Source organism: Pinus tabuliformis, chromosome 4_1, assembly GCF_031772625.1.
Source record: "Pinus tabuliformis cultivar Carrire ecotype Pingquan chromosome 4_1, CPIR1, whole genome shotgun sequence".
NCBI lineage: Eukaryota > Viridiplantae > Streptophyta > Pinopsida > Pinales > Pinaceae > Pinus > Pinus tabuliformis.
The window spans coordinates 557,154,794-557,181,674 of NC_142303.1; the positions used below are offsets into that span (position 1 = coordinate 557,154,794).

Below are 26,881 nucleotides of genomic sequence, written 5' to 3' on the forward strand. Positions count from 1 at the left end.
GAGGGGCATGTTAGGTCACTATAATACTACTATATTCCTTTATTATTATTGTCATTGTATCCCCTTATTGTTATTGTTGTACCCATGTTGTCCCCATATTGTTATTATTGTGCCCCATAGAAGCCCACTATTGCTATTGTTGTGCCCTTACATTATTATTGTTATGTCAGCTTTGACTATATTGTGACCCTTTAGAATCCTATATATAAAAAGGAGGTCTTGTCATTTATATCATCCAAGAATTGTTCATTTGTGTAATGTAAAAGAGGTTGTCCCCTTAAAGACACTGATTTTGAAGTCGTTGATCTATCTTTTCTTCTATTTTGTGAGTTGGTTGCATAATGTATCATGTGCTAACTTTGGGATTTTACAGATCATCTCTTGTTGCAAGAATATAGGGTATTTTAAATTTTAATAAAAAATTCAAATACCATTTGTTTAATGAAATTGAAAATATGGGAAATTTATGTTTTTAAATTTTTTATTTATTTTTTGAAAGAAATATCTCAATTTAGGCACGGTAAATAGCCAAGTAAAGTACTTCAACAATTCACAAAAAAAAAAAAGATTTTAAAGAATCTAAAAAATTAAATTAAAAAAAATATAAAATCACTTTAATAAAAAAATTTATAACTTAAAAAAATCTAGGAAAAAAAATAAAAGATCACTATAATAAAAAAATTTATAACTTAAAAAAATCTAGGAAAATTAATTTTTTTTACTAGGTCAAATTATTTTTTTTGACTAGGTCAAAGTAGTTTGAATGGAAAACCAATTCCTATGCCCCTTTCTATGACATGGACTAATAAAAAAGTTTTGAAGCAGAAGATGTGGTTATTTAAATATATATTTTTAATATATTTAGTTGTTTATATCAAGTCTTTAATAGAATGAACAAGAAAGTAAAATTTGTTTTCAGATTTTTATGGATGGAATTTGTAAGTTACAAGGTTGGAAGGCCTTTCAAAGTGTTCAATCTGAAAAAGAATTTATCTTGGAAACATAAAATTGAAAAACAAAGAAAATATCTCAAATAAATATAAGAAATACTAGACAAAAGAAAGATAGATAAGTTTGTACAAAATCTAACAAAGAAAAAAGACAAAATTTTTCAATAATAAAAATTCGGAGATAGAGAAAATAAAGAAGAATCAACTTGTACAAAATCCTAAAAATCCAAAAAATAATAATAATAATAATAAATAATAAAATAAAAATAAAATAACTAATAATTAAAATATTTAATAAATTAAATAATAATAAAAATATTTCATAAATTAAATAATAATAATGAAATTTGATTCCATAAAATCTTTCATAAAAATCACATGTCATATAATAATATATAGATTTAAAAAATAATATAATAATAATAAAATATCATATACTAATTAATACAATTAATAAATTTAAATTACAATGCCTTGTTTTTTCAAATGCATGTCCTTTTACATATCCAGGATAGCTCTAAAATTATAACTCTAGAACTACACCTTGATTCTCATACATAGGATAGGGCTCCCAATAACATTTCATTTCTGTGATAAAGTAGTCTAATGGAATCATATTTGCTCAAAAAAAAATGACGTTTTAGCATAGCCAATCACAACTCTAGTGGATCAATTGAGCCAAAATTTTCATTTTACATCAAAAGATCTGAAACAAGAATAACATCTATATACTCAATGTAAATGAGTATATCTTGGTGATGGCCAATTGCAACATTTAGTGTGGAATTTACATAATTTACATTCCAACACATGAGTATGTTCGTGATTTCTCGTTGGCTGGTGTGTCTCTTGCTTTAAAGTAAGGAAATTTCTTCTGCGCTGCTGTGTAGCCTAGTAGCTTTAAACGAGGTATTAGCCAAGTCCATGGAAAATTCACCTTCATTGAAATGATTAAAATATATACCCCTGGGCAGACCTTGAAACTGAAGATATATGAAACTAAATGTGAAATGAACTCTTTTAGAAGATAAACTAGCAGGCTGGTAGAGCCAGAATTAAACAAGATGTTTCACCAAAAAAATTGACTTTTATTTTCTCGACTGTAATGATATCTCTTACAGCTGGGTGAAGAACAACTGCATGAAAACCACGGAAAATAATTTTCAATTTTAAAAATGATGTATATGATATAAAATTGACAAAAGAAATACAAAGATCTTAATATCTATATGATGCAGAGAAAAAACACAAAAACTAACCTTCCTGTACATTTTTTATTGGAGATGTGGCTGGGTTCTGAACAATGAAATTGATCATGCAGATACAGTATCTCCTGCACATTTTCCACATTTATCAGACGTACATTGATGTTGAACAATAAAGTTGATATATACATAAATTGCAAAAGCATTGGATTCAAAAATACATAGACCTAATTATACTCGTTCAGTTCAGCTATTCAAATCCAACTGTTACCTTATCACAAACCTTCAAAATGTTGAAGAACTTTCATAAGGATTGTTACTGGTGGTGCTTTTATTAGCTGCCAGGGTCCATATATCTGATTGGAATTTCGGATCTTCATCGGTTCCCAAAAGAGTGTTTAGCGTGTTTTGCAATGTGTTTACAATATTTGTCATATTAGGCCGTTCTGAGGGAGATTCTCTTGTGCAAAGCAAACTCACATTTATGAGTTCATTAATGCAATTGAGGTTTTTTTTTCTTCATTGTTGTTCATATCAGTTCTTTTTAATAGATTCTTATCTACCACTTCTTCAATTTGATGTGGAAAATTGCTACTCACCCAATTTTGCAAGTTCATTCCTTCCACAAACATGTTGTGAGTGGGTTTTTTGCGGGTCAACATCTCCAATAACACTATTCCATAACTATAAACATCCCCTTTTGGGGTAACAAGTCCACGCAATCCATATTCTGCATTTAATTTCACAACCAAATAAAGATTCAGATTCAAAGTTTCTGATAAAATAAAAAACTCATGAAAATGCTTAATATGATATCAACAATCTAGTTAAAATTATACCTGGAGGAATGTAGCCTGCAGATCCTTTGAGTGCATGTGTGGAAGAGAAAGCTGAAATGCTAAAACTTGTAAAACATATGGTAGCAATGCCAAAGTCTATCAAATATGCTGTCATATCATTACCCAGAAGCACATTACTAGGCTTTAGATCACAATGAATCACTTGCACAAAACAATGGTGATGAAGATATGCCAAACCTTGTGCAATATCTATTGCTATAATTAGCCTTTGAATCAAACTCAGGCCACTAGTTTCTTGTTCACCATTACCATTTGGATATAACCACTTTTCTAGGCTTCCATTTTCCATCAGCGGAAATATCAAAGCCTTGGAGTGAAGGTCTGAATAAGAAGTTATGGCCTTTATTAGATTTCGATGGCGTACTCTTCTCAAAACATTGCACTCTCTGTAAAAACTCTTGTTTGCCTCTTCATTTTCCAAATTGAGAAGTTTCACAGCCACCAGTATACCATCATTTAGAACTCCTTTATACACTTTCCCAAAAGTACCATCTCCTAACAAATTGGCATCACTAAATTCTTTTGTTGCTCTCATGAGCTCTTCATATGAGACTCTTTGGTGATCCACATTTAAGGATTCCACTGCAGGTCTCCTACGTGATCTCCATAAGATTCCCAAAAACAAACACAATATAACAAGCATTGTAACTCCTGCAATAGGTATGACAACTCTTTTCAGATGTGAATGGCTTTTATGTTTGCTAGAAAAGCATGGTGGCAATCTGACCCAACTTCCACATAGAAGAATGTTTCCTATAAAAGTTGTGGCATTGAGACTTTTAAAAACTTCATCTTTAGGGACCTCGCCTATAGCTTGTTATAAGAAAAATTCAAGTGCTGGATAATTTTGAGCTTTCCCAATGACATGGGTATTCCACCAGTGAAATTGTTGGATGACAAATCCATGTCTTGAAGATTTTGAAGCCCACCAAGTGAAATTGGAATTGGACCTTCAAGTGCATTGTAGGAGAGATTCAAGTATTCGAGTTCTATGTAGCTTCCAAGTGTGCTTGAAATTTTGCTTGTTAGCATATTAACATAAACATCTATAGCTTGAACCATAATCATCTTGTTTAATGTGAAAAGTAGAGGGCCTTCTAATAAATTGTTTGAAAGGTTGAAATAGATAGCTAAATTTGAAAGACCTGCAACCTCTGGATATGTGCCCACTAAACCTATTATATGATAAATCTAGCTGTAGTAAGTTCACACATTTCCTTAAATTTGCAGGTATATCACCTAATAATTGGTTGTAATTGAGTGATAAATATCTTAACTGCTGGAGGGAGCCAAGAGAATCAGTGATTGTTCCAGATAGATTATTATAGCTGAGATCCAAAAGCCCTAAGCTTTTGAGTTGCCCAATTTCCATGGGTATGCTTCCTTGTAAATTGTTCCCTCCGAGATATAATCTCTCCAATATTTGAAGCATGTTAAATGAAGAAGGGACTGTCCCTGTAAAAAAAATCGAATGTAAATCAAGAAATGTTAAATTAGTCAGATTGCCAATCTGTGGAGGGATTTCTCCGACTAATTGATTGCCATCCAAGTATATCATGTCCATGTGTTTGGAGAGTTGGCCAATAGAAGAGGGTAAATGTTGGAAATTTCTATTTATTTCAAACACAAAAGAATTTCATAGAGAACAACGCTCTGTTTTCAATACAGGATCTTTAATCATATAAAAGAAAAACTGTTACAGAATTGTCTTCCTCTTCAGAGGGGTTACAACAGGAACGATCCAGTTCCTGAATCTGTTTTCAACTATCTTAGCACTGCTGTGTGTTTACAGATAAAGTTACAAAACTCTCAGATTCTTCAACAACTTCTCTCTTACTCACTTAGAGACAGAACTTCTGTTCATTACACATTATATATGTTAAAATAAAAAAATATCTTCTAAAGCTTATCTGCGTATTGAATGCAGCAAGCGGTGATGCCTTAAAAAAAATGAAGTCGGCTGTTGGAAACTCATAACTGATAAATGCTCTGCGGCCAGCTTTGCTGTAAGAAATCCATAATCCTTTTAATGCACCTGTACGTGGCGCGTCCTTCTTTTTCTCGGCCATGCTATTGATTAAATGCTGTAGCTGAGCATTCAATGTCCAGGAGCTGGATTTTATCTTCCTTCTCCTTTGGGAACACAAATAGGTAAATGGCGAAAAGACACTTATGGTGGTGGCGTGAACAAGGTAAGAGCAAATAATGGCCGTTGGATCAAAAACGTATGGACAGCTGAGATCAACTTGGTAGAAGGCACGATCTGCGATTTCATCGCAACATCACGTCAGGGACAAACAAACAGAAAACACTGGAGGATGCGATCTGCGATAAGATCGCGTCGCATGGCAGACAAGGGCGAAAGGCTTAACGCGCAGAAGTTTAGAACTTGTGATCTGCGATCGCATCGCAGACAATATAGGGATGCAGCAAAGGGTGACAAGGGATCTGATCGCAGGTTACTGTAGTTGAAATTACATTCCAACAGTAAACGTCCCGTAAGACGATTAGAAGATAATTACGCCGTAAGGCGTTCCCTTTTGAAATGAATTGTCCTAGCTGATGACGTGTCGTATTGTTGACCATAGATTTGTGATGTTAGACGATTGAACCAAGTTTGTTCGTTGATCCTCACATGTCCTTTTGTCTCCCCACCCATTGGCCTCTTTGTCTTCAGAGTTATTGTTCGGCCTTTCATACGATGGTCATGATTTTCGCCGACTATGAACCCCATTGGCATTGCAATGGAGGGAAAACCCCAGAGGATTTCCTTTCGATGAAGCCAAGGTTCGAATCCTGCAGCCCGACGGGATTTCCTTTCGATGAAGCCAAGGTTCGAATCCTGCAGCCTGACGGGATCTATATGCTCCATGGATCGGGCCTCATGGGACTGGGACGGAGGCCCCCGGGGTTTCGACGGTCTCCGAATGGGATCTCGTCTGCGGCCAGAAATACAAAGTTGGGTTTCTGTAGTGTGCGTTCTTTGTCAGGTGTTTGCTCGGTAATTGATATTTTCAGCCCCTGTGCACTTTTATATCTGATGGCTGATCGCCATTAAGATTTTCTTTCAGTTTCTGAGTTATTTTTTGATACAGGTGCAGGGATATTTTGGCATCTATTGGATTCTTCACTGGGGCGTAAGGGTGTCCTGAAGTTGGTCTGCATCTGGAATGCCATTTTTGGTTTCTTGACGGCAATGTCACCGAATTTATGGGTTTATTTAATTCTCCTAGCAGCGGTGGCCTGGGGTTGTCGTCATTCGTCTTGGCGACGGAAGCCGTCGGACCGTCCAAGAGAGGACCGGTTGGCATGTCAACTTTCTACTTCTTTTCTCTCGACATAGCAGTGTTGCCGGCTCTGTCCTACTTTTCCGGCAACTGGAGATATCTGTACGTCGCGAGCTCGATTCCCTCGGCCTTGTATTGCATCTTCGTTCTACCGTTCGTTTCGGAGTCCCCGCGGTGGTACCTGGTGAAGGGCAGGCTGCAAGAAGCCATGGGCATCATGAGATCAATTGCGGCCAAGAACGGTAAATCGCTGCCGGCGGGAGTTTCTTTGGCCCTGGCAGACGACGAACAGGATGCGGCAGACTCTGACGAGTCATCGGGAAGCCTCGTGGACGTTTTCCAGTCGCCTGTGATGCGGACCCGAATGGTTTTAATGGCGTTCATTTGGTTGGGCTGTGGAGTGGGCTACTATGGTTTGAGCCTAAACATTGTAAATCTAAGTACCAGTTTATACCTGAGCATTTTCCTCAACGGAATCGCAGAAATGCCCGCCTTTGCCCTGACGACGGTCATGTTAGAAAAATTCGGACGGCGAGCGATGCTGGTCTCCACGATGCTGCTGAGCGGAGTGGCTTCTGTGTTGGGAGGCCTGATGTCGGCCCTACTCCATGTTCACAGTTCGAATCCCAACTCCACAATGGGCATGCCAAGCTGGGTTGTCGGGCGCATGCGGGGATTTCTGAGCGGCGTGCAGTTAGCATGTGGCGTGGTAGCAATATCCGGCATGGCGGGGACTTATAATTTGATATATATATACACATGCGAGCTGTTTCCAACAGTAGTGAGGAACGCAGCGCTCGGGCTGGCGAGCGAAGCGGGACAAATCGGCGTCATAATCGCTCCGCTGGTGGTGGTGATGGTAACTGTAAATCCTTCCCTGCCGTTTAACACGACAATTCCAATCCAAGGGTCTCTTTGAGCCGTTCAATATTTTAACATATTAAATTGTGCAATCGGATTACGAAGAATCTCGCTTACTTCCTATATATTTCCCTCTCCCCTGTATTTCGAACCCATCAAAGTTTTATTTTGCGATTGAAGCGCTCCTGAGTATTTGTGCTTCTGCTTTGAATCCCAACGGTCTTCAGTTCGAAACAGAGAACGTTCATGTCAGATCAGGACATCCAGATCCCCACCTTTGGTAAGTTCATGGGCCTCCTCTTTCTGGAATTAGGCATCGATTAATGAAATTTTCTGAATTCTGGATGTATTCGCTGGTTCTGAAGATATGTATTGGTTGCCCTAAGTTTAGAGGTGCCTTAGGTTATTCGGCAATCAAGGATGTGCAAACCAGTCCTCTGAGGAAGGGTTAGGGTTTGCTTAGCCTTCGGGGCAAGGGTGTGCTGTCCTTTTATTCTCACCACCCGGGGGCCTTTGTTGGTTACTTTTGTGACCGTTGATTTCAAGGCTTTTTTTGGGTCACTGAGATTGCTATGATTGAATTTGTAAATGTTAAAATTCACGATGGAATTCTTGTAAGTGATGATACAGACCACCTAATCCAGGGTACAATGGGTTCCTAATAATCACCAGGTTATGTTTGACCTCTCAGTTGCACCATCCCAATATCAGAATTATTACTGATGCCTTAGCTAACGGCGGCTTTATCTGGGTATGGATATAGTAAGCTTCAGCATGTGTGGTCCTTTTTGGCGATCTTTCTTTTTTCAGACAGGATTTTATGCCCCGTAGCTTTTATTCTATTTATAATCTTTAGTTTAAAAATTGTGAACAGAGATCAAATCAGGGTTTATGTGCTTCACATTTGACTTCAGTGTAAGCGGTTGTATGCTGTATGAATTCCTGGGATCTGATTACATTCTCAGTATTATATGACAACCTTTTGGCTCACAAGAGTGAAATAGCTCTGAATTTTGGTTTATAAGTGATTGGAGAAACATGACCGAATTCCTTTAAATTCCAGAAGGATTACATTTGGGCTAGACTATGTTAGGAATTGCAAGTGGCCCAGTTTTGGGGTCTTCTAAGATGAACCATGCATCACAATCACTTTTGTTTTGCCAAGCTGCGGCAACAGGGAGTTGCTCTTTCCATAAAAATAAGACAGTGCTTAAATTTTGTCCCAACCGTTTATTGGTGTTGTGGAAGACTAGATCTTTGGTGCGTCGCCTGACACACCATTGCATTCACCATTGAACAATGATCTCATTGGTTGTTCAGCTGAAATTTCTATTTTTTGAAATTGCTTACTTTATAACATGTTTTTAAAGGCAACACAACATGTTGCAACTTGCATGACAAGTAATGTCCAATTGTGGGACATGCAAGGACAATGGGTTTAAATTTCTATTTACAATTGTGCATCAATTACATATAAATAATGACTTAACTTAAGCCCAAATATGTTATAACCAAAATATAACAAGGGAGTCTTACTAAGATTATGTTGGATATGTTACAGTTGGAGAGTCTTCCTGCAACGGCAGCAGGGGTCTGGTCTGATGATCCTACCATGCAGTTAGAAGCACCAACTTAATTCAGGAAGCTTCTCTCTGTTGGTAATAGTCTTGAGTATATGTATCTTTATTACCATTTTCTTTTGTCTTTAGGAAATGGCCATCTGAAAAAATATATGTGACAGAAGGCAGTCCTCCAATTGAGGAAGTTATCGCTGCGGGTGTGGTCCCTCGACTTGTAGAGTTTCTTGCAAGGGATGATTTCCCTCAGCTTCAGGTATGATCTGTTTTTCAGTTGAGATTCTAAGTATTGAATTGACATTATATTGTGGTAATCTAATATCGTTTTAATTTGGTCATATTATAGTTTGAGGCAGCCTGGGCTTTAACAAATATTGCGTCCGGAACCTCAGAGCATACCAGAGTTGTGATTGATCATGGAGCTGTGCCCAAGTTTGTGCAACTTCTTAGTGTTGCCAGTGATGATGTCAGAGAACAGGTTGCATTTTGGAGACCTTTCCATCCATTTATGTTACTTAGAAATATTTTTGAAATTTGCCATCTCTATGTTCAATGTGCTTTCTTTACAGGTCTAAGGGTTCTTTTGAACTAATTGAGATAGTAATGTTCGTTTCATTGTAAGGACCATGTATTACAAAACGTAATGTCGGTGATGTACATTTATTAAGCTCCATGGTGTGGTTTGCCTCTCACAATTTTAATTTGTTTGATGGACAATAGGTTTTAGGTTTTGAAGATCTATTGAGGAGTGGTATTTGCAGTCTCTGCTCTAGCCAGGGAACGGACTATTCAATTGACGTGGGTGTTTAGAGGGAAAAAAAAGTTATGGCTGAACTGGAGCATTTGCTGCTAGAAGCAGCTGGTCGAACATCTACCAATGATGGAAAGAAAAACCGAAATCCTGCGAAAGGGAGACTGGAAGATTCTGATTCAGATGATGGCAGTGACTCGAAATACATTGATGACGATGATTCAGATGATGCTGGGACAGCAAATAGGAAGGCTTCTGGGTCAAGAATGCCCCTGAAAAATAGATTTGATTCTGGTGACAAGGATGATGATGACAGGGGTTGTTGTGATGATTCCGATAGCGAATTATCGATAGGAAGTGATTTATACAAAGATGATGAAGATAGGGAGCAGCTTTGAAGATATTAGAAGCATAACAATAAGGAGATCAAAACTTTCCAAGTGGTTTATGGAACCATTCTTTGAGAATATCATTGTGGGCTGCTTTGTAAGAATTGGGATAGGAATGTCCAGGTCAGGACAGAGTACTTACCGTCTTTGCATGGTAAAAAATGTTGATGTGACAGACCCTGATAAACAATACAAGTTTGAGAACCGCACCACATACAAGTATTTGAATTGTTTCTGGGGTAGCAAGAGCAATGCAACAAGATGGCAGATGGCCAGGGTGTCTGATTCACCTCGACTTGAGAAAGAGTTTTTAGATTGGGAACGGGAAGTAGAACGCAGTGGTGGTCGAATGATTAGTCGAGCAGAAGTTGAGGAAAAAATAAATGCGCTAAAAAAGATAAATCAAATTGTGTATTCTGCAGAAACTGTAAAACAAATGTTGTAGGAAAAGAAGTTGGCTTCCAAAAGGCCATCGAATGTGGCTGCTGAAAAGGACAGGGTTAGAAGAGAGATGGAGCTGGTGGAGAGCAGGCATGATTATTCAGAAGTTGAGAGAATTAAAGTGAGATTGAAGGAACTAGAAGTCCTTTCTCTTCAGAGCAAAAGCAAGGATGCAAAAGCCTTGATGCTAATAGAAATGAATAAGAAAAACAAGGCTGAAAATTTCAAGAACGCTTTTGAGATCAAGCCTCTAAACCTTAATCTTAAAGCAGGTGAAGCAGGGTATGATCCTTTCACTCGGCGTTGGACTCAATCTCAAAATTATTATGATACAAAGGCGAAGGTTGCTGAAGACAACACTGATGCGAACAAAGAGGTAGATGCAACCAAAGTAGAGGAAGCCATAGCAATAGAAACTGTTGAGGATGATGGAAAGCTTGTCGACACTAATGCTCCTGTATCAGAAGATGCAAGGGTGTATTCTTTGCATGATTTTGAACTTCCAATTTCACTTGTTGGACTGCAGAAGTATGGGGGTGCTCAAGGGGCCCCTTTAGTTTTTATGGCTAGAAAGCAGAAGATTGAGTCAACTTGTGGAGTGCAAGTTCCTAGTAATGATGGAAAGAGGCATCATCTGACATTAACTGTGAATGATTACAAGCGTAGAAGAGGCCTGCTGTTAAAATAAATAATGATATTTTCTCTGCTTGTTGGTTTCCCCATTTAATTTTTATATGAAAGATTCGGAAATTTCCTTTTGGGATTGCCAGAAACATATGCAGAAAAGCCTTAAAGTGAACATTTTTGTAAATTGTTTCGAATTCTATATGTAGTGTGCCAGTATAGGCACTTTAAAACACAACTGCAATAACCTAGTCAACCAAGGATTGTCTTTTAACAGTAGCAACATCATGGATTGTTGGCAGGCATGAAATCAACAATGTGTTAGAAATATAGGCTGTATTTTCTTGACATCTAAAGTTCAAGGGTGTTTTTTTTCCCAACCATTCTGCTAAAAAATGGTATATAATGTTCCAAAAGGATTCCTTTCCTCTAAGTAACACTATTCCACTGTAAGTTATCATGCAGTTGGTGAAACATGGCATTTTATGTTGTTTGAGATTGATGTTGAGTGATGCCTTTTTCTAAATTATTGTTGAAATATGTATTGTTTTTCATATTCATGTAATAAATGCTATGTTTTATTAATTTCTGTTGTTGTAGTATAGTTTGCTTAAATGCTTTTAGAGTTGTGGTTGTTTTGTTGTGCTTAGTTGTTTATTCTTGCTTTCGATTGATTGCAATTCTATCTAATAAGCAACTATCTTTTACATGGTAAAAAAGTTTGGCTGAATCAAGGAAAACATTCGAAAATTTGGAAGAACTTTGGTACAACCAAATAATTCGATTCAGTTGGGATTCGTATAGTCAATCTGTTGTTTGTCCAAAACTGAACCAAACCAAATCCAATTTTAACCCAAAAAAATCATCTTCCCAAGAAACCCTAAAGAATTCTTAAGAAAATGCATTTTAACTTTCAAGCCACTAATGAATATGATATTTGCCCATTTCTTCTCGCTGTCCTATCAATGCCTGTCACTACTCCCTCATTTAGGAAATAGCCATGGGAGATTTCAGGAGACTATGTTGCTGCTGATGCCTAGAGAGGTTTGTCTATTCTGTTCATGTGTGAAGTCTCGAGGAGACTGCATTTGTAGTTGGGAAACTGTTACCTGCACCTTAAAGGCCTGCTTAGACCTTCATAAACAAAGTTACACTCAAATGAAGCATGCCAACCGAGCCAACATACTAAATAAGTAGATTCCACTAGGTATTTAGTCATATATTCTCTGTTTGCTATGTGCTTATTTAATTTTTATTTTTCAACTTGAAAGGGTGTACCTAATGTTTGTGCATATCCTTCTTACTTCCAAAGCACCTAGAACAGGTTACATGACCTGCATTATCAAAAGTAGAATCACAACACACGCAAACAAATACATACGCCCACCAAGCACAAGAAAATAGTGTGATGGCTATCAACTTTTAAAAATCAAACTTGTAATAATCTCAATAATAAATCTAATGTTCTTTAGAGAAGACCTGCTACTTTTTGCTGGGTTTCGTACAGTTTATTGTGTATGATAAGGAAATACGTTTTCTTGAAGGGATTGCATCAGAAGGCTCAACGGACCTTTGAGCATTTTTGTAGGGGTTTATGTTATCCAATCATTAAAATTTTTGATAAAATTAGTCTGGACTATCCACATACCTATTTTTTTTCAATAAATTTGAAGAAGTTCATGTTTTTGCTTTAATAATATGTATACTCCTGAATTTTCTGAACTGTAGTTCTGTGGGCCAATTGTTTTCTGTATTGTATGGTATCCACATTTGAATTTAGATTCTATCTTGATAACTATCATTTCTTAGTATGTTTTTATGAATATATTGCATTGTAAGTGTTCTTTCTCTTCTTACATTGGACAAGAGAATACGACTGTCTTTGACAATGTGAAGTTGTTGAAGATGCAAAAATTCCCTTGCTTTACATGAGCCAACTTGACCTTCAATAGAAACGTTGCTAAACACAATGAGAAGTTTCATGTTTCTTTAGAGAGCATCCCGAAAGGCTTGTGTAATTCCTGCATTGTTTTGGTTGATGCCTTGCTGAGGAATCATTGAGACTCGTCATGGTTTTGTGGTCCAATCAGAACCTATTCAATACTCACCTTCATTGACTATATTAGTTGGACACAAACCCTGTCAAAACTCTCAAGCCAGTAGGGCTCGGGCACAATGTTAGTTCCTCAATACGGTGATCAAAGTCTGTCTTCAACATTACAATTGTCTTCACGCATCCTTTTTCTAAATAAATTTATATTACATGCGCTTGAAGGACTAGCTTTGAAGTCTCTATTCTCCAGCAATGTTCAGGGCTAAGTTCATGTAGGCAATTCTATGTTGAAATTATACTTGCATACCGAAATCTTATATTGGCAATGTTCAGGGCTAAGTTCATGTAGGCAATTCTATGTTGAAATTATACTTGCATACCAGAATCTTATATTGGCAGAAGACCGTTACTCAAATGTCTGCCAAAAAGAGCACCCATTCTGACACACCACCTATGCAAAGGAAGAAGCCTCACAAGTGTTTGGGCTCCTTTTCTCTATCATGGCTGGGGAAGTAGCCAAGAGTAAATATCTCTGCAGGCATGAAGTCTAATAAAAATAATGTATAAGACATATTTGACAACCAAACAATTGCATCTAAAATGAAAAATATGTTCCCGGCCTTTCAGAAAATGTGGAGTCTAGCAGAATGTGAGGCCAACACTATCATCGAAATTCCAACCAGATATGAATCTTTCAGTCTTATGGTATTATGGGACAATAACATCACTGATATATGAACTATATATCAAGCTTTCAATCCCAAAATATAAGTGTTGGATGCTTCACTGCAAAGCCTAGAAGCCTTCTTTCAAATGTAACAACTGGATGATGCACAGAAGTTGATGCTAATAGAAGTCCGTATGGAGCGACCAACCCTTAACATGGTGGTGGGCTCTTGTACGAGAAGCCTTCTTTCAAATTTAATAATTGAATGATGCACAGAAGTTTATGCTAAAAGAAGTCAGTATGGAGTGACCAACCCTTAACATGGCGGTGGGCTCTTGTACGAGACTTAGTCAACTCAAATTCACCTCCTACACAAACTTTGATATGGTTCAAGCAAGAAATGCAAGATAGGTTATACCTGAAGGGGAAAGCAGAGGAAATCATGAAGCAATGGATTCACGTAAGGCAAATACGTGGTCAAAGGCATCAAACAATATTTTTGATGGCTTCAAGTCCATGGTGATCAACTTGGAAGTTCCTCGACTCACTTCTCAGAGGACTCTCAACCAAAATATCCAAAGAAAAATGGACCTGCTTAGTATAAATGCTTTGGAGAATTCTTTACAAGTAGCTTTCGAGTTTGAGGCCAAAGCTTCAGAAGAAAATGTACTAAGCCTCCACCAACTAAAGCAAGGTTCTCGAAGCCTTATCTTTTAGAACTGTCTCTATTAGTAACTCAGAGCAGCCTTTAAATCAGGGAAATGATTACACAATAGATAAAATTGGCCAGCACTTATCAAAAATTCCATCCAGCCAGATAGTCGATGCTCAATCCTACTTTATATTTTCTAAGGACAACCAATAACTCCACGAGGATAACATGATCCCTATTTAGCAAATACACCAGCTGCCCGCTCAAATGGCTGGTACCTATAATCATAGCCCTGTGGATAAAAACTGATGACTACGAGTTACATTGGCTCTATATATTGATGACAGTTTCTTTAGCTTTGCCAACAATCATTGTACTCTAGTATAGACTAAATGGACACTGGAATTTCCATTATCCAGAAGATGGAATCTTACCCAAGGCATTCACAAAAGTTGTTGCCAACCCACAACTGGTTGAAAATAATCTCCATCATCATAATAAACTTTATGCCCATAATATGCACAAATGGTAACACATGATACATCTCCCAAACCAATGGAGTCCAACTAAAGTCTAATCCGAGATCCTCCATTCTCAACACTTTATACATAAAAAAACTTGTATGTAATCCGCCTCTCTTTGCACTTTTTGGGGCAATTGCTAGTTATATTAAGTTACTTGAAAAATCGGTCTCTTACAATGTATTTTAGGTATCAGAGGATGGAAACGGTTATTTCCATTGATTGAGGAATCATTTAGGCAATTTCAGTCTTGTAGAAAAGATTTGTGTTGGTTCAGCTTGGGCTCGAAACTTTTTCGTTGTCATCTAATTAATGAATGCATTAGGTTGACCATAACAAAATATCCATTTTCAGAATACACATTATCGTCCACCCTTGCTTTCAACAATGGCCATTCACATGTCGCTATTCTTCCCCACTCTATGCCTTACCACTCTATGCCTTACGGCGTTTCCTTTGCAACATAAGGTGCAAATGCTAGTGTTAGTTTTTTCAGGCTGGAACAGTTAGTCAAAGCAGTTAGAATGGGCAAGGTCGTAGTGCTGCCGCTAACCAGTTGATTATTATCTAAGTAAAGGCCCTTGAGCTGCATCAACTTAGCCACCTCCATGGGCACCACTCCACTGAACTGATTATCAGCGAGTTCGATAACTCGAAGCTTTGAACAATTGAAGAGGGAAGCAGGAATGTTGCCAAAGAACTTATTTGTAAATAGAAATATTCCAGTCAACGGGGGGTGCTTGTTGCAGAACTCCGAGGGAATGCGCCCAGTTAATTGGTTGTCTTCTAATCCCAAATATTGGAGATTTGTCAAGTTAGAGAAGGAAGAAGGAAATTGGCCTGTCAGACTATTCCGATAGAGATCTATTTTTATCGCTAGATTTAGCATTCCCAATTCGGAAGGAACAGGCCCGTGAAGTTTGTTATCCCTGAAATCTATCCATTCTAAAGAAGATATGTTTCCCAAGCAGGTGGGAATGGTTCCCGTCAAATTGTTTCGTGCTAACACAATAAATTGCAAGTTGGGGAGGGCACAGAATTCTGAGGGAATGTTTCCTCTCAGATTGCTAAGGTTCATAGTCATGTTTGTTAAACTGCGACAGCCACCGAGAGTGGGCAGAATGGAACCATGGAGTTGATTGCTATCCAAGATAAGCTTCTTTAAACGAAAGAGGCTTCCCAATTGATAGGGAATGTTACCATGAAAACTGTTATTACTAATGTCAAGTATTCTGAGGAATGAGAGATCGCCGAGAAGAGGAGAGACTGTACCTTGTAATCCCATGCTCGAAACGTTAAGGGAAACCACTCTCTGTCTGCGCACACTGCATGTGATACCAGACCACCGACAGAATGAAACGTTTGGATTCCAATTATCACGTAATGATTGGGTGGTGATTGCAGACATGAATCCAAGCAAAGCCTGATGGTCAGTTACATTGCTCAGATGAGGATGCTGATGTGTGATCAAAACAAAGGGATTGACAAGGAGAATCAAATAAACCAAGAAGGGGCGCATTCTCATGATATGCAACGAAGCAGAAGGAGCATAACATACGTCCATCTTCTCCTCTTGCAACGCTACAATGGTTTGCCAAGGAAAACAATCTGCAACGCTACAATTCTTTCATATATATAGAGAGAGAGAGTATATCTTGAACTACGTTGATTACATTGACTTGGTGTGAATGACCGCCATGACTTTTAAACCATGGAGTCTGAGTGTTAACAGATTATCAATAATTTCCTGCCTACAGTCCTATTACGAATGATGAAATTTGAAAACGTTCATATATTTTAACTGACAGGTCACTGCAGTCACAATTGAAGCAATCAAACAAACAGTCTTCCCAACTTCCGATCAACCAAAATCACCCACTGACAGGTTTTGAAGCAATCAAACAAACAGTCTTCCCAACTTCCGATCAATCAAAATCAGCCACTGACAGGTTTGTGACCATTGGTAATTGCGTAGCCGTAGAGACCAAGCTATGATTTGAGGCTGCAGTCACATTTGAAGTGAGCGACCGCACTTAAATAAAATTAATCGAAATGCATCTACCCTGTGACCGCACTTGAAATAAAATTAATCGAAATGCATCTACCCTGTCAAAATGGTGTTGGATATTTCAAGAGCATTAACCTTTGTTTTAAATAAAAGTTAGGTGACATAGTTTCTGTGGGCTTGTTATTTTCATTATTTAAAAAGAAAATTGGAAAATCTGTATGAAACTTAATTTATATAAATTTAATAAATCAAATTTAATATCACAATTATTTTTAATAATATATTAAATAAAGTTAATAAAAAAAATTCAGTACACAAAAACATAAAATATTTAAATGTATTCAATTAGTAAAATATCTAGTAAATCAAATTTAATATAATAATATATTAAGTAAAACTAATAAAAAATAGCTAGTAAAACAAAAATATAAAATATTTAAAGGTATTTGGTAAAACTTTTAATAAATCAAATTTAATATTACATTTTTAATAATATATTAATTAAAACTAATTAAAAAAATTCAGTAAAAACAAAAACATAAAATATTTAAATGTATTCAGTAAAAATAAAAACATTAAATATTTAAATTTTAATGTATTTAAAATAGAGCCATTTTAATATTTATCTTATCAAAATGGAGGGGAGTAAATATTTATCTTATCAAATAGGGAGGGGAGTAAATTATTTAAATTGTAGAATTTTTTAATGTAAAATTAAAGAAAACAAAAAATTGAATATATATATATTTTGGATTTTTATTTTTTAATTTTGATTCATTGATATTTTAATTTTAAAATTAATATAAATTTAAAATATATATATGAATTATTTTTGTGAAATATATTGTTAAGTTGTTATATGTTTATTAATTAAATTTAAATATAGAATATGAAATATCATAATTATTAATATGAATATTCATTATTAATTTTTTTAAATATGATATACATATTATAATTTTTCTCAAGAAAAAATGATTTGTAATTTTATTATAGACTTGGTCTATAATGGAATTGGGCATAGGTATTTCAATTCTTTAAATTATAAATGGTATAGATCATTTAATGATCAGAATATTTTCCATCTAACCTAGGGAAGCTATGACAATGGTTTTTATTTTTTTCCTTATATCCTTTATTGACTTTAATTATGTTTATGAAAAGTGGCTCTAAATTGGCTAAAGGTTACAAACATAGTTACCGATCAAACGAGAAAATGAACTCGTACTCATTTTTTTAGGTAGCAAAAAATACCCGATTTTGAAAAGTGTTGATGCATATTTTTAGCAGTTTCAATTTTCTTATGTATCAAGTATGAACATTTTTTTTTAAATGTTAGTGATTTTCATCTTGATTTTGAAAAGTGTTGATGCAGCATAACATAATTTTTTTAAAGAGTTTATTTTTGACACTTTAATTTTTTTTTATGTAGCAAGTATGAACACCTTTTTTAAATGTTAATCATTTTCATCTTTTGAAAAATGGTTGTTTAGAGGGCTTATTTTTTACACTTTAAATTTTCTAATATATTAAATGTGGATATTTTTTTAAATGTTTGTGATTTTCATGTTGGTAATAAAACATTAAAAAAAAATTAAAACATGGCAAAAAAACTCAAATAATAAAAAAATATAAAAAAAAAATTTAAAGAAACACCCATAAAAATGTAAAAATAAAACAAAATTAAATTGTAAAAAAAATAAATAAAACATAAATAAAATATTAAAAAAAATAAAAAATAAAATATTTCAAAAAAGCATAAAATTTAGAGAAAAAAAATTGAATATATATATATATATCCATTTTTTTAAGTTAAAAAAAAAAAAATACAACCACATAATAATAATTAAAAACAAAAAACACATAAACAAAATTAAAAACAAAAAAAGTTAAATTAAAAAACAAAAAAAAAATCATAAAAACTATAAAATTAAAATAAAAACATTAGCAAAAAAAAAAAAATGAAACAAAAATTGAAAAATAAAAAATACAAGGTTTTTAGAGTCAAGATATTTTATCTTTAACAACATGGATGGAAATAGTTGGAATTATCAGGATTCAAGACATGATATTTTATTGAGGAATTTAGACTTCTGTGATCCATAATATTGTAAGATAATCTTCGGCAAAATCACATAACCAATCTTTTGTCGACGCGTTTCGAACCAACCAGTGTGGTTCATCGTCAGGACAAGTTGAAGAACCAATCCAGCTTAGCGTGATTAAATAGAGCGTGCAGAGACTCCAACAGCTAAAATGCTAACGGCTAATTTGACCTAGTGACCTTGGTCAAACTTACTAAAAAAGTCAATTAATATTTCTCGAAAAAGCTAAAATTAGGTAAATAAAGGAATCCATTTGGTAAATTTAAAATAATTAGGAGTATTATTCTTATTATCCCAAATATTAAGAGATAATAAGAATAATACTCCTAATTATTTTAAATTTACCAAATGGATTCCTTTATTTACCTAATTTTAGCTTTTTCGAGAAATATTAATTGACTTTTTAGTAAGTTTGACCAAGGTCACTAGGTCAAATTAGCCGTTAGCATTTTAGCTATTGGAGTCTCTGCACGCTCTATTTAATCATGCTAAGCTGGATTGGTTCTTCAACTTGTCCTGACGATGAACCACACTGGTTGGTTCGAAACACGTCGACAAAAGATTGGTTATGTGATTTTGCCGAAGATTATCTTACAATGATATTTTATCTTTAACATCATGTTTAAGATGTGCTGGAATTTTACAGTTTTTCAAAGTCTGGATATTTTCTCTTTAACTCCATTGCTAAAACATGTCAAAATTCTAACTTGATTTTTTTTTTGTTATTCTAGAATACACAATTTTTTTAAGGGTGTTTTTTTCATCCATTTTTCAAAAAAAAATGGTTTTTACTTCCATTTAAAAAAAAAATGTTGAAAATTTACCCTAAAAAAAAAACATCGTTCTGACATAAACAATTTTCATTTTTGGTTTTTTTTTTTGGGGGGGGGGAGGGGGGTTTTGAGCTCGAGTACCCGTTTTGAGGTAATAGAGGTAATAGTTCCCGTTTCATCAGTAACTATGTTTACACTCATATGTTACACAACGTCGAGCTTATCTCAATTGCATATTATCTTCTGCTTGTCGACGTGGCTAACTACCCCCTTTGTCTCTGTTACTGTCATCCACGATTTCAAAATCGAAAAGTTCTGGCGAGGTGGAGGTGAAATTAATGCATGTCGATAGCAATTGCTCTACCTTCCGACCTAAAAATTTAAACTGATATTCATTTACTCTATGAAACTGCTAGCAAAACAAAAGTCAAGGGTTGAGGTTGGTGTTTACATTGTTAATACACCAGTTGAAATGTTAATGATTCTTCGACATTGGAAAAGTTGAGTCGGTCCACTCCAAAGATACGCCTAGAAAAGTTGAGCTTGCAACTATTAGACTATGTATTTGGTTCTTATTCATTTCTTTGGCTAGAACCCAGCTTGTTGAGTCTGCCATGTATATACTTTCTTTACCGAACCCATATTGTTGAATCCACCAGGTATATACTTTCTTCACCGAACTGAACAATAGTAACAATCAAACCCTTATTACATTTGTGTGCAAATTTTTTCAGGGAATAAGTGGATTCAATTTTTGCTTATGACATTTGCAAATTTCTTTTCGGCTAAGGAGTGGATTCAATTTTGGTGCAAATAGTCAGAATCAACATTTGATAACAGGGAAAGTGGGAATCATTTTCAAGCATTATCTGATATGGTTTGTTAGGATCTCGACATAATAATTCTTAGCCCAGGTTTGTGAACCACATGACCATAACATTCAAGTTTGCAAAGAGCTGCCTTATTTTGAACATCTTGAATGCTATGGTGATAGTGGTGACTTGAATAAAAAATTTAAATGCTATGAACAATGACCAATGCCTATGCCAGTGAAGTCATAGGCATTCTCAGCCCATGTCAATGAAGTCACTTGAATGGAAAACTTGAATGTTATGACCAATGCTGAGGCCGATGAAGGTTATTGTATGGTAATTCTATTCTTGGAAGGTAATTACATCAGAGTCTAGAAATCAATATTCAAGATAAGACAAGATAAAGGGCAGCGTTGAAGAGTAGGAGGAGAGAAATTTTGTAGCCTAGAATAAAGGGTAGTGTTGAAGACGGGGAGGAGATGAAATTTTTTAGCCTAGATGTTGAGCTTTATTAAAGCCTCAATGGCCCATTATATATTCTAGCAAATCCAGGAGATTACCAAGGCATTCACCATAGTTATTGTAGAAATTATTTTTCTCTGTTCTTGTCAATTTGTATTATGAGATGGATTTTTTTACATGTCTTGAGTGCTTGAGGTTAGCCTACAATTCTTATAAGATAAGTTAAATTATTGGATTGAATTCCTAATGCACAATATGTTCAATCAATTTAATGTTTTTGCAACATGGCATAATGACTCCTAATGGATAACGCAATGAGGGAGATCATGCTTTCATTTTCTTTCATATCCTCCACCCACGGTCCTCTCAGGTGTTGCCTTTTGTCACTACTAGGACTATTTCAACAGCAGTGATGTACCCCTTGCTAGTTATTCGAGTCAGATAACCTATTCATGAGGGACCATAATTATTGGACAAGCAATTTCTCTCTTTCATACTAACCAGCATTATGTTTATGTCTATCCTACTGCCTGCCCTTACTTCCTTTACCATCTTATTTTCTTTGCCCATTGTCTTTTCTGCCTTGCCCGTTGTCTTGCCCTTTTTGTATCTTTACTGTTCTTACTCTATTTCCTAAAGAGTTAAATGTGATTTCTTAGGTCCTTGGTTCTAATATCTCTTTATTATTCCAGTTGTATTTAAAATTTGTAATATTACTTTATTAATTTTGTCCATCAATCATTATATTTGAAATTTTGAAGCTTATAGAAGCAAACGTTTTATAATGGAAATTCAACATAGAGAGTTATCCCTCTTACCATAAGAGTCGCCTTGAAACATAAAGTAGAGAGGTTCTTTTCCTTTATAGGATGCTTTAGCATTGTTACCTAGTCAAAAATGTCTTGAAAAACAACACCACGACTTCATAAAGCAATGCTTGAGGGGAAAAGGGATAACAAATTCTCAATATAAAAACACAATGACAAATGGAATTTAAACAACATAATAAGTAATTAACTTCAAAAATAAGAATTTTGACATTTTGGAAAGACAAAAGAGTGAATATTTTGGAAAGACAAAAGCATGCTATCATTGTCATTTTCATAACGACCCTTTTTTTGAATGGCTATGTTGATGGTGCTGGACCTGCCAACATGCCAGGGGATCTCCCTGATAAGAAGTCCCAACTAGACCTCAGACCGTTTGGTGTAGGATTCCTAGTAGTGGGTCGTACGGTATTGCCTTGACTGCAGTTTTGCATAGAGGCAAATAAGATGTCCCTGTTGGTAGCAAGGGTATGAAATATGCAACAAGTCAAGAAAGGTGCATGAGCAGTTCTAACACATGGAGGGAGAGGTGAGTGTGCCCCTTGGAAACCTATGACAGCACGGAGTTAAGAAGGGAACACATGAGATAAGATGCATCACAAACTGGAAGGCAAGTAAGCTAGCAATCCATTCATACATACATATACCTAAAATAGTTTGCACATGCATGCATAAGAAAACATATACATATATCATTTAGAGTAAACAAGATAGCTGAAATACAATATGACATATGCATGAAACGTGTTGGCTCTGTTATATTAAGAAGTGTAAGTTCCGGTCATACAATACAACCATGACCAACCACTAGTTCCGACAGCAGAACGTTACAGTCACTGCCGCTTGCTCCTCCAAAGAGACATACTAGCTCTGCACAGTGGAGAAGCCAAGGCTCATTCCAATATTGTCCAAGCTCTGTCTAAGATACTCCTATTGAAAGCTTGGTTGACCAAAAGCCTTTACAATGAGTTATGAGGGACTATATATAGAAAAGGGTGGGGTGGCCCTTGACATTCCCCTTTCTAATTGTTCATCTATCCTCATGACTCTTCATTTACTCTATGACTGTTACATCCAACTATCGACACTTGAACTTCCACTTGACAAGAGATTACATACAATCTGCACATTTACCCATGTGAGACAAAACAGGCTTGAGAAATCCATGCAAGACATCACTATGACTTCAACAACTGTGGGAAGACTAGCTCTTCGACATCCTCACGATGGTTGACGGTGGCGAAGTGATGCAATGCTTGGTAGTATGTGATGGTGTCCATCTACTCTGTTGTGACATCTTTTTGGAAACAAACTCTTGCCTCCATTACATCTGGGTACACTGCTTGAGCTCCTCTATCCAACTCATTTGATAGCATGTGCATCATTTTCTTGAGTGTGGCCAGAGCATCGATATACTGATGAATGGTGTCTGCACTGATTACCAAGTCTAGGCCGGTGGTTATGTGCATCAACTTGTCGAAGTATGAGTCAAGCTCTAATTGGACTTGTGCCTTTGTCTTTGCCTCGATGAGTGTCCCAATAGATGGGATCGCATGTGCATGCACAACAACATCCATACTCCTGAATACCCGTGCATGGAAATCCTGCAAACTAGTGATGAGCTGCGGGAGATCTTCATAGTTCTGGATCTGACTCCAAATGTGTGCCTTCAGCTGGGCCACTCTGGGCTTTATCATCTTGGACAAGTGTAACTGGGCTCCCTTGTATCTCATTGTCCATGTTTTCATGTAATCAACAACAGAATGCACATTTGACAAGATACGTGCTCTCCTAGCACATTGCTGCTGCGAACTATTGAGATGGACAACTGCCTTATGCACAGTACCAAACTTGGAATACAACACTCGCATGACTATCTCAAGGGACAATACTTCATCCAGTATTTCCTTCTTCAACTCTGCTCAGGCGGATGCTGTAACCATTTCTCGTCCTTGCTTGGCCGTTTATAGCTCCTTAGCCATTGACTCGCTCTTAGCTATCAAGAAGTGAACACTTATGTTGATGGCTTCGACATATGCTCTGGTAGCATTGGCCAATGTTGTTGGATGCTTGCGGATGCCTGAAACAATCACTCGTTCCTCAATCTGCATAGGAGATGTGTTGTCATCCGGAGTAGACACTCTACAAGATTGCACAACTCCATGTTGTGACTCATCGAATGATATGTTGTGCATCTCTCTTTCTGGATTGTCTCCAAGGATCTTAGTGTCTCCTTAGTTTCTTAGGACTTGCTCTACTTCTGGATCCGGTGAAGCTGGATAATGGTAAGGCATGAGGTCGAAATCTTGCTCTAATTCCTGCTTCTCCATATCCGTATCCAACTGCTCAGGTGCTTGTTCAATCTCTTGAGCAAAGTCTTGCTCCTGTGATTTCTCACCCTGCCTCCTTAGTGTCATTTATTCGGATGAGTCGACTACTTGTACAGGTGTAGTTTCATCTGTTTGTACATGTTGCGGACCCTACTGTACTTGTTCTTGCTGTGCTTCCTTCTCCTGCTCGCATAGCTCCTATTCCTTCCGGAGTTCCTCCTTCAACTCATGCAACTCCTTCTCTGTTTCCTCCATTCTCCGTTTTTCTCTCTGCCTTTGCGCATTACTCCTATTGCGATGTTGCCTCTTCACCTCTATTGCCAAAGCTACTTTCTACACAAGTGGGTCTGTTCTGAACTTGCAACTTTGCTCTACCTTTGCACTATCAACAATCTTCCTCTTACCTTTTTCGAGCGCCAGTATGTTTACCTCTGCTGCTGTTGTTGCTGGTGATCTCCTGGATGTTGATTCATGCTGCTTCTTTAACCATTCCATAGCGATGTCGACCAGTTCATTAGGCCTGGAGAAGCTGTAAAAATATCTCCATGGGTCTTCCTCTGCCCAATGACATGCCCCGTGGATCCACTGAAACTATACTCTCGCTCAGTGATATTTTACAAAACATTGCGGGTCATACGGGTAGCTTTGGGCATCGAATGGATATTTCTTGATTTCCTCTGCTTCGACATCTGCGTGCTTGAAATTATGTATCTCGTATAACCTGATCTGCAATAGAAGTGTTAGCTCTGCTATACAACGATGATTTTCTAAGGTCAGAGACAGGCTTGCTCTGTTTGGTTGTGCGCAGAAGGATTCCACATCGGTCACTATCTCCTTTCTACCCCTATCCCGCTTATCCTCCTTCAGCTCTGTTTCCTCTGTTTTTCCTATAAACTCTGCAAAATCGCCCTTTCAAACCTTAAGCCCCGGGCTCTTAACCCATGAACCCGCGCCCATACGACCTTCCGCCACAATCACAATCGCAATCACAGCTTTCAGGAGGTCTTTTATAAGTCATGTCTATAGCATCGCCGATGGCCGATTACCGATTGCCCCTATTGGATGCGATATGATTATAAACTGTTGTTAATGACTCCGTCGGGTCCGGGCTTCAATCGCTATCGCAAATCACATATGTATAAAGGCTCCCCCCATTACTCCCGCCGATGCGATATTGCGATGCGATCTAATCGCTATCGCAAATTGCATCCATGTGTGCGTAAAGGCCCAAACCCCTTGACTTCCGCTAATGCGATATTCTTAAAAACAGTTAATCCCTTTATCGGGTCTGGGTCTAATCGTTGATCACAATCGCATCCATGTGTGCATAAAGGCCCAAACCCCTTGACTTCCATCGATACGATATTGCGATGCGATCTAATCGCTATTGCAAATCGCTCGACATAAAGGCCCAAAATTTTCAAAAGGAAAAAGCTGATCTGATGACTCTCGTCGCGCCCGATAAAGCGACTTCTCCGATCACTCCTCTGCCGTCTGATTAGTCTCGACAAGATCCAACGGCCCACGCCCATTTCTCTCATATCTCCCGTGTATACTTCCTGCCCGATGGTCGTCGGATCTGTCCGTTGGAGATCTGACGGTTCACATTTGTTCACTCCCGTTTCCTCCTGATATCTCCCACCGAGTCATATACGTCGTTCATCTGTGCAATCCAACGACTGATATTTGTTCCCGTCATACACATGCCTCCGCCATACCGTCCGCGTCCATAGCCTGTCCCGTGCATCCGAAGGAAGAAGGTGGCCAGTATTCAGCACTCTATGCAGTTAATCTTCAACCACCACATTCAACAAACAGGATGGCCGAGAAGGGAAAGGACTAGCCTCGAGCAGATAAACACATTTATCAGTTATGGAACTCCTTCCATATAACACTCCACCTGCTCGAGAAGGACAACAGAGCATCAGTGAACATCAAATTCATTCATTAAAGCAGCGGACTCCGGCAGAAACTCTTCCAGACTATTAAAGCAGTTGGTGGTAAATTATGACCCCTCCATGCCTAAAGTAGCAAAGCATTTTTGTAAACAAACTCTATATATACCCAAAACACAGATGTAATGGGGGTTGATGATTGTTGTTTGATGTAAGGTTCAACTTCTAGAGACTATAACTACTTTGATACTTGCAGCGTCTGGTCTTCATTTTCAGCCAATACAAGCTTCTTTTGTTGTTAATTGCTCACTTTCCAATTCTATTCTATTCTAGGTTGTGCCTGTTATGTAGTTTTCATGTACTCTTGATGTTTAGCATTAGAGGGGCTATCATCCCACCTTTGTGTTGAAGTCTAGTATGTATTATTGAATGTGTTATGCAGGTTTCTATTTACTTAGTGCCAGAGAGCTGTCATCCTGTCTGTGCATTAGGAAATAGATTTGCAGACCTTTTCACTGGTTGCAGCCAGCCATAACATGGTCTTGTGCATCTGCTGGTTGTCAGTATTCTCCATACTCACCTAATCCTCAAACTATGAGTAATTGGTGGTCTAAAGCCTTGTAGTCTGGGGGTGTTCACCCATGTCTGGAGTTAAGCATAGTAGAAGTGGTTATCTAGCTTGAACAAGCATCATTCCTTCCATTCATCCATTTCCAACATTAAGTTGAGTTTGTAATGTTCCCGAGCATCTCTAAGATACAACCTATGAGAGTTTCTTGGGGTGATAACAAGAAGAGCGGGCCAAAGTGCCTTCTTCTTCCGGTGCCACCT

General features: G+C 37.0%; 1 protein-coding gene and 2 pseudogenes across 2 annotated transcripts; 2 read left to right on the forward strand and 1 right to left on the reverse strand.

The window, feature by feature from the left end:
• Positions 1 to 2,198: 2,198 nt before the first annotated feature.
• LOC149177058 (LRR receptor-like serine/threonine-protein kinase EFR) lies at positions 2,199 to 16,420 on the reverse strand. The gene is made up of 2 exons (XM_089423270.1): positions 16,111 to 16,420; positions 2,199 to 2,283 (listed from the first exon to the last, which is right to left on the reverse strand). The coding sequence occupies exons 1-2, from the start codon at positions 16,400 to 16,402 to the stop codon at positions 2,264 to 2,266; spliced, it is 312 nt and encodes a 103-aa protein (XP_089279396.1). The 5' UTR covers positions 16,403 to 16,420; the 3' UTR covers positions 2,199 to 2,263.
• On the forward strand, positions 5,838 to 7,404 carry LOC149177059 (organic cation/carnitine transporter 4 pseudogene; annotated as a pseudogene).
• Positions 8,707 to 9,720, forward strand: LOC149177060 (importin subunit alpha-2 pseudogene; annotated as a pseudogene). The gene is made up of 3 exons (XR_016258932.1): positions 8,707 to 8,759; positions 8,873 to 8,996; positions 9,087 to 9,720. The product of XR_016258932.1 is annotated as an importin subunit alpha-2 pseudogene (transcript).
• Positions 16,421 to 26,881: the final 10,461 nt, after the last annotated feature.

Coding starts and splice junctions, on each gene's coding strand:
- LOC149177058 (XM_089423270.1), bottom strand. CDS start 16,402: ATGGACGTATGTTATGCTCCTTCTGCTTCGTTGCATATCATGAGAATG. Junction 2,284..16,110: donor TTCGAGCATGGGATTACAAG/GTACAGTCTCTC, acceptor GAAAATGTGCAG/GAGATACTGTATCTGCATGA.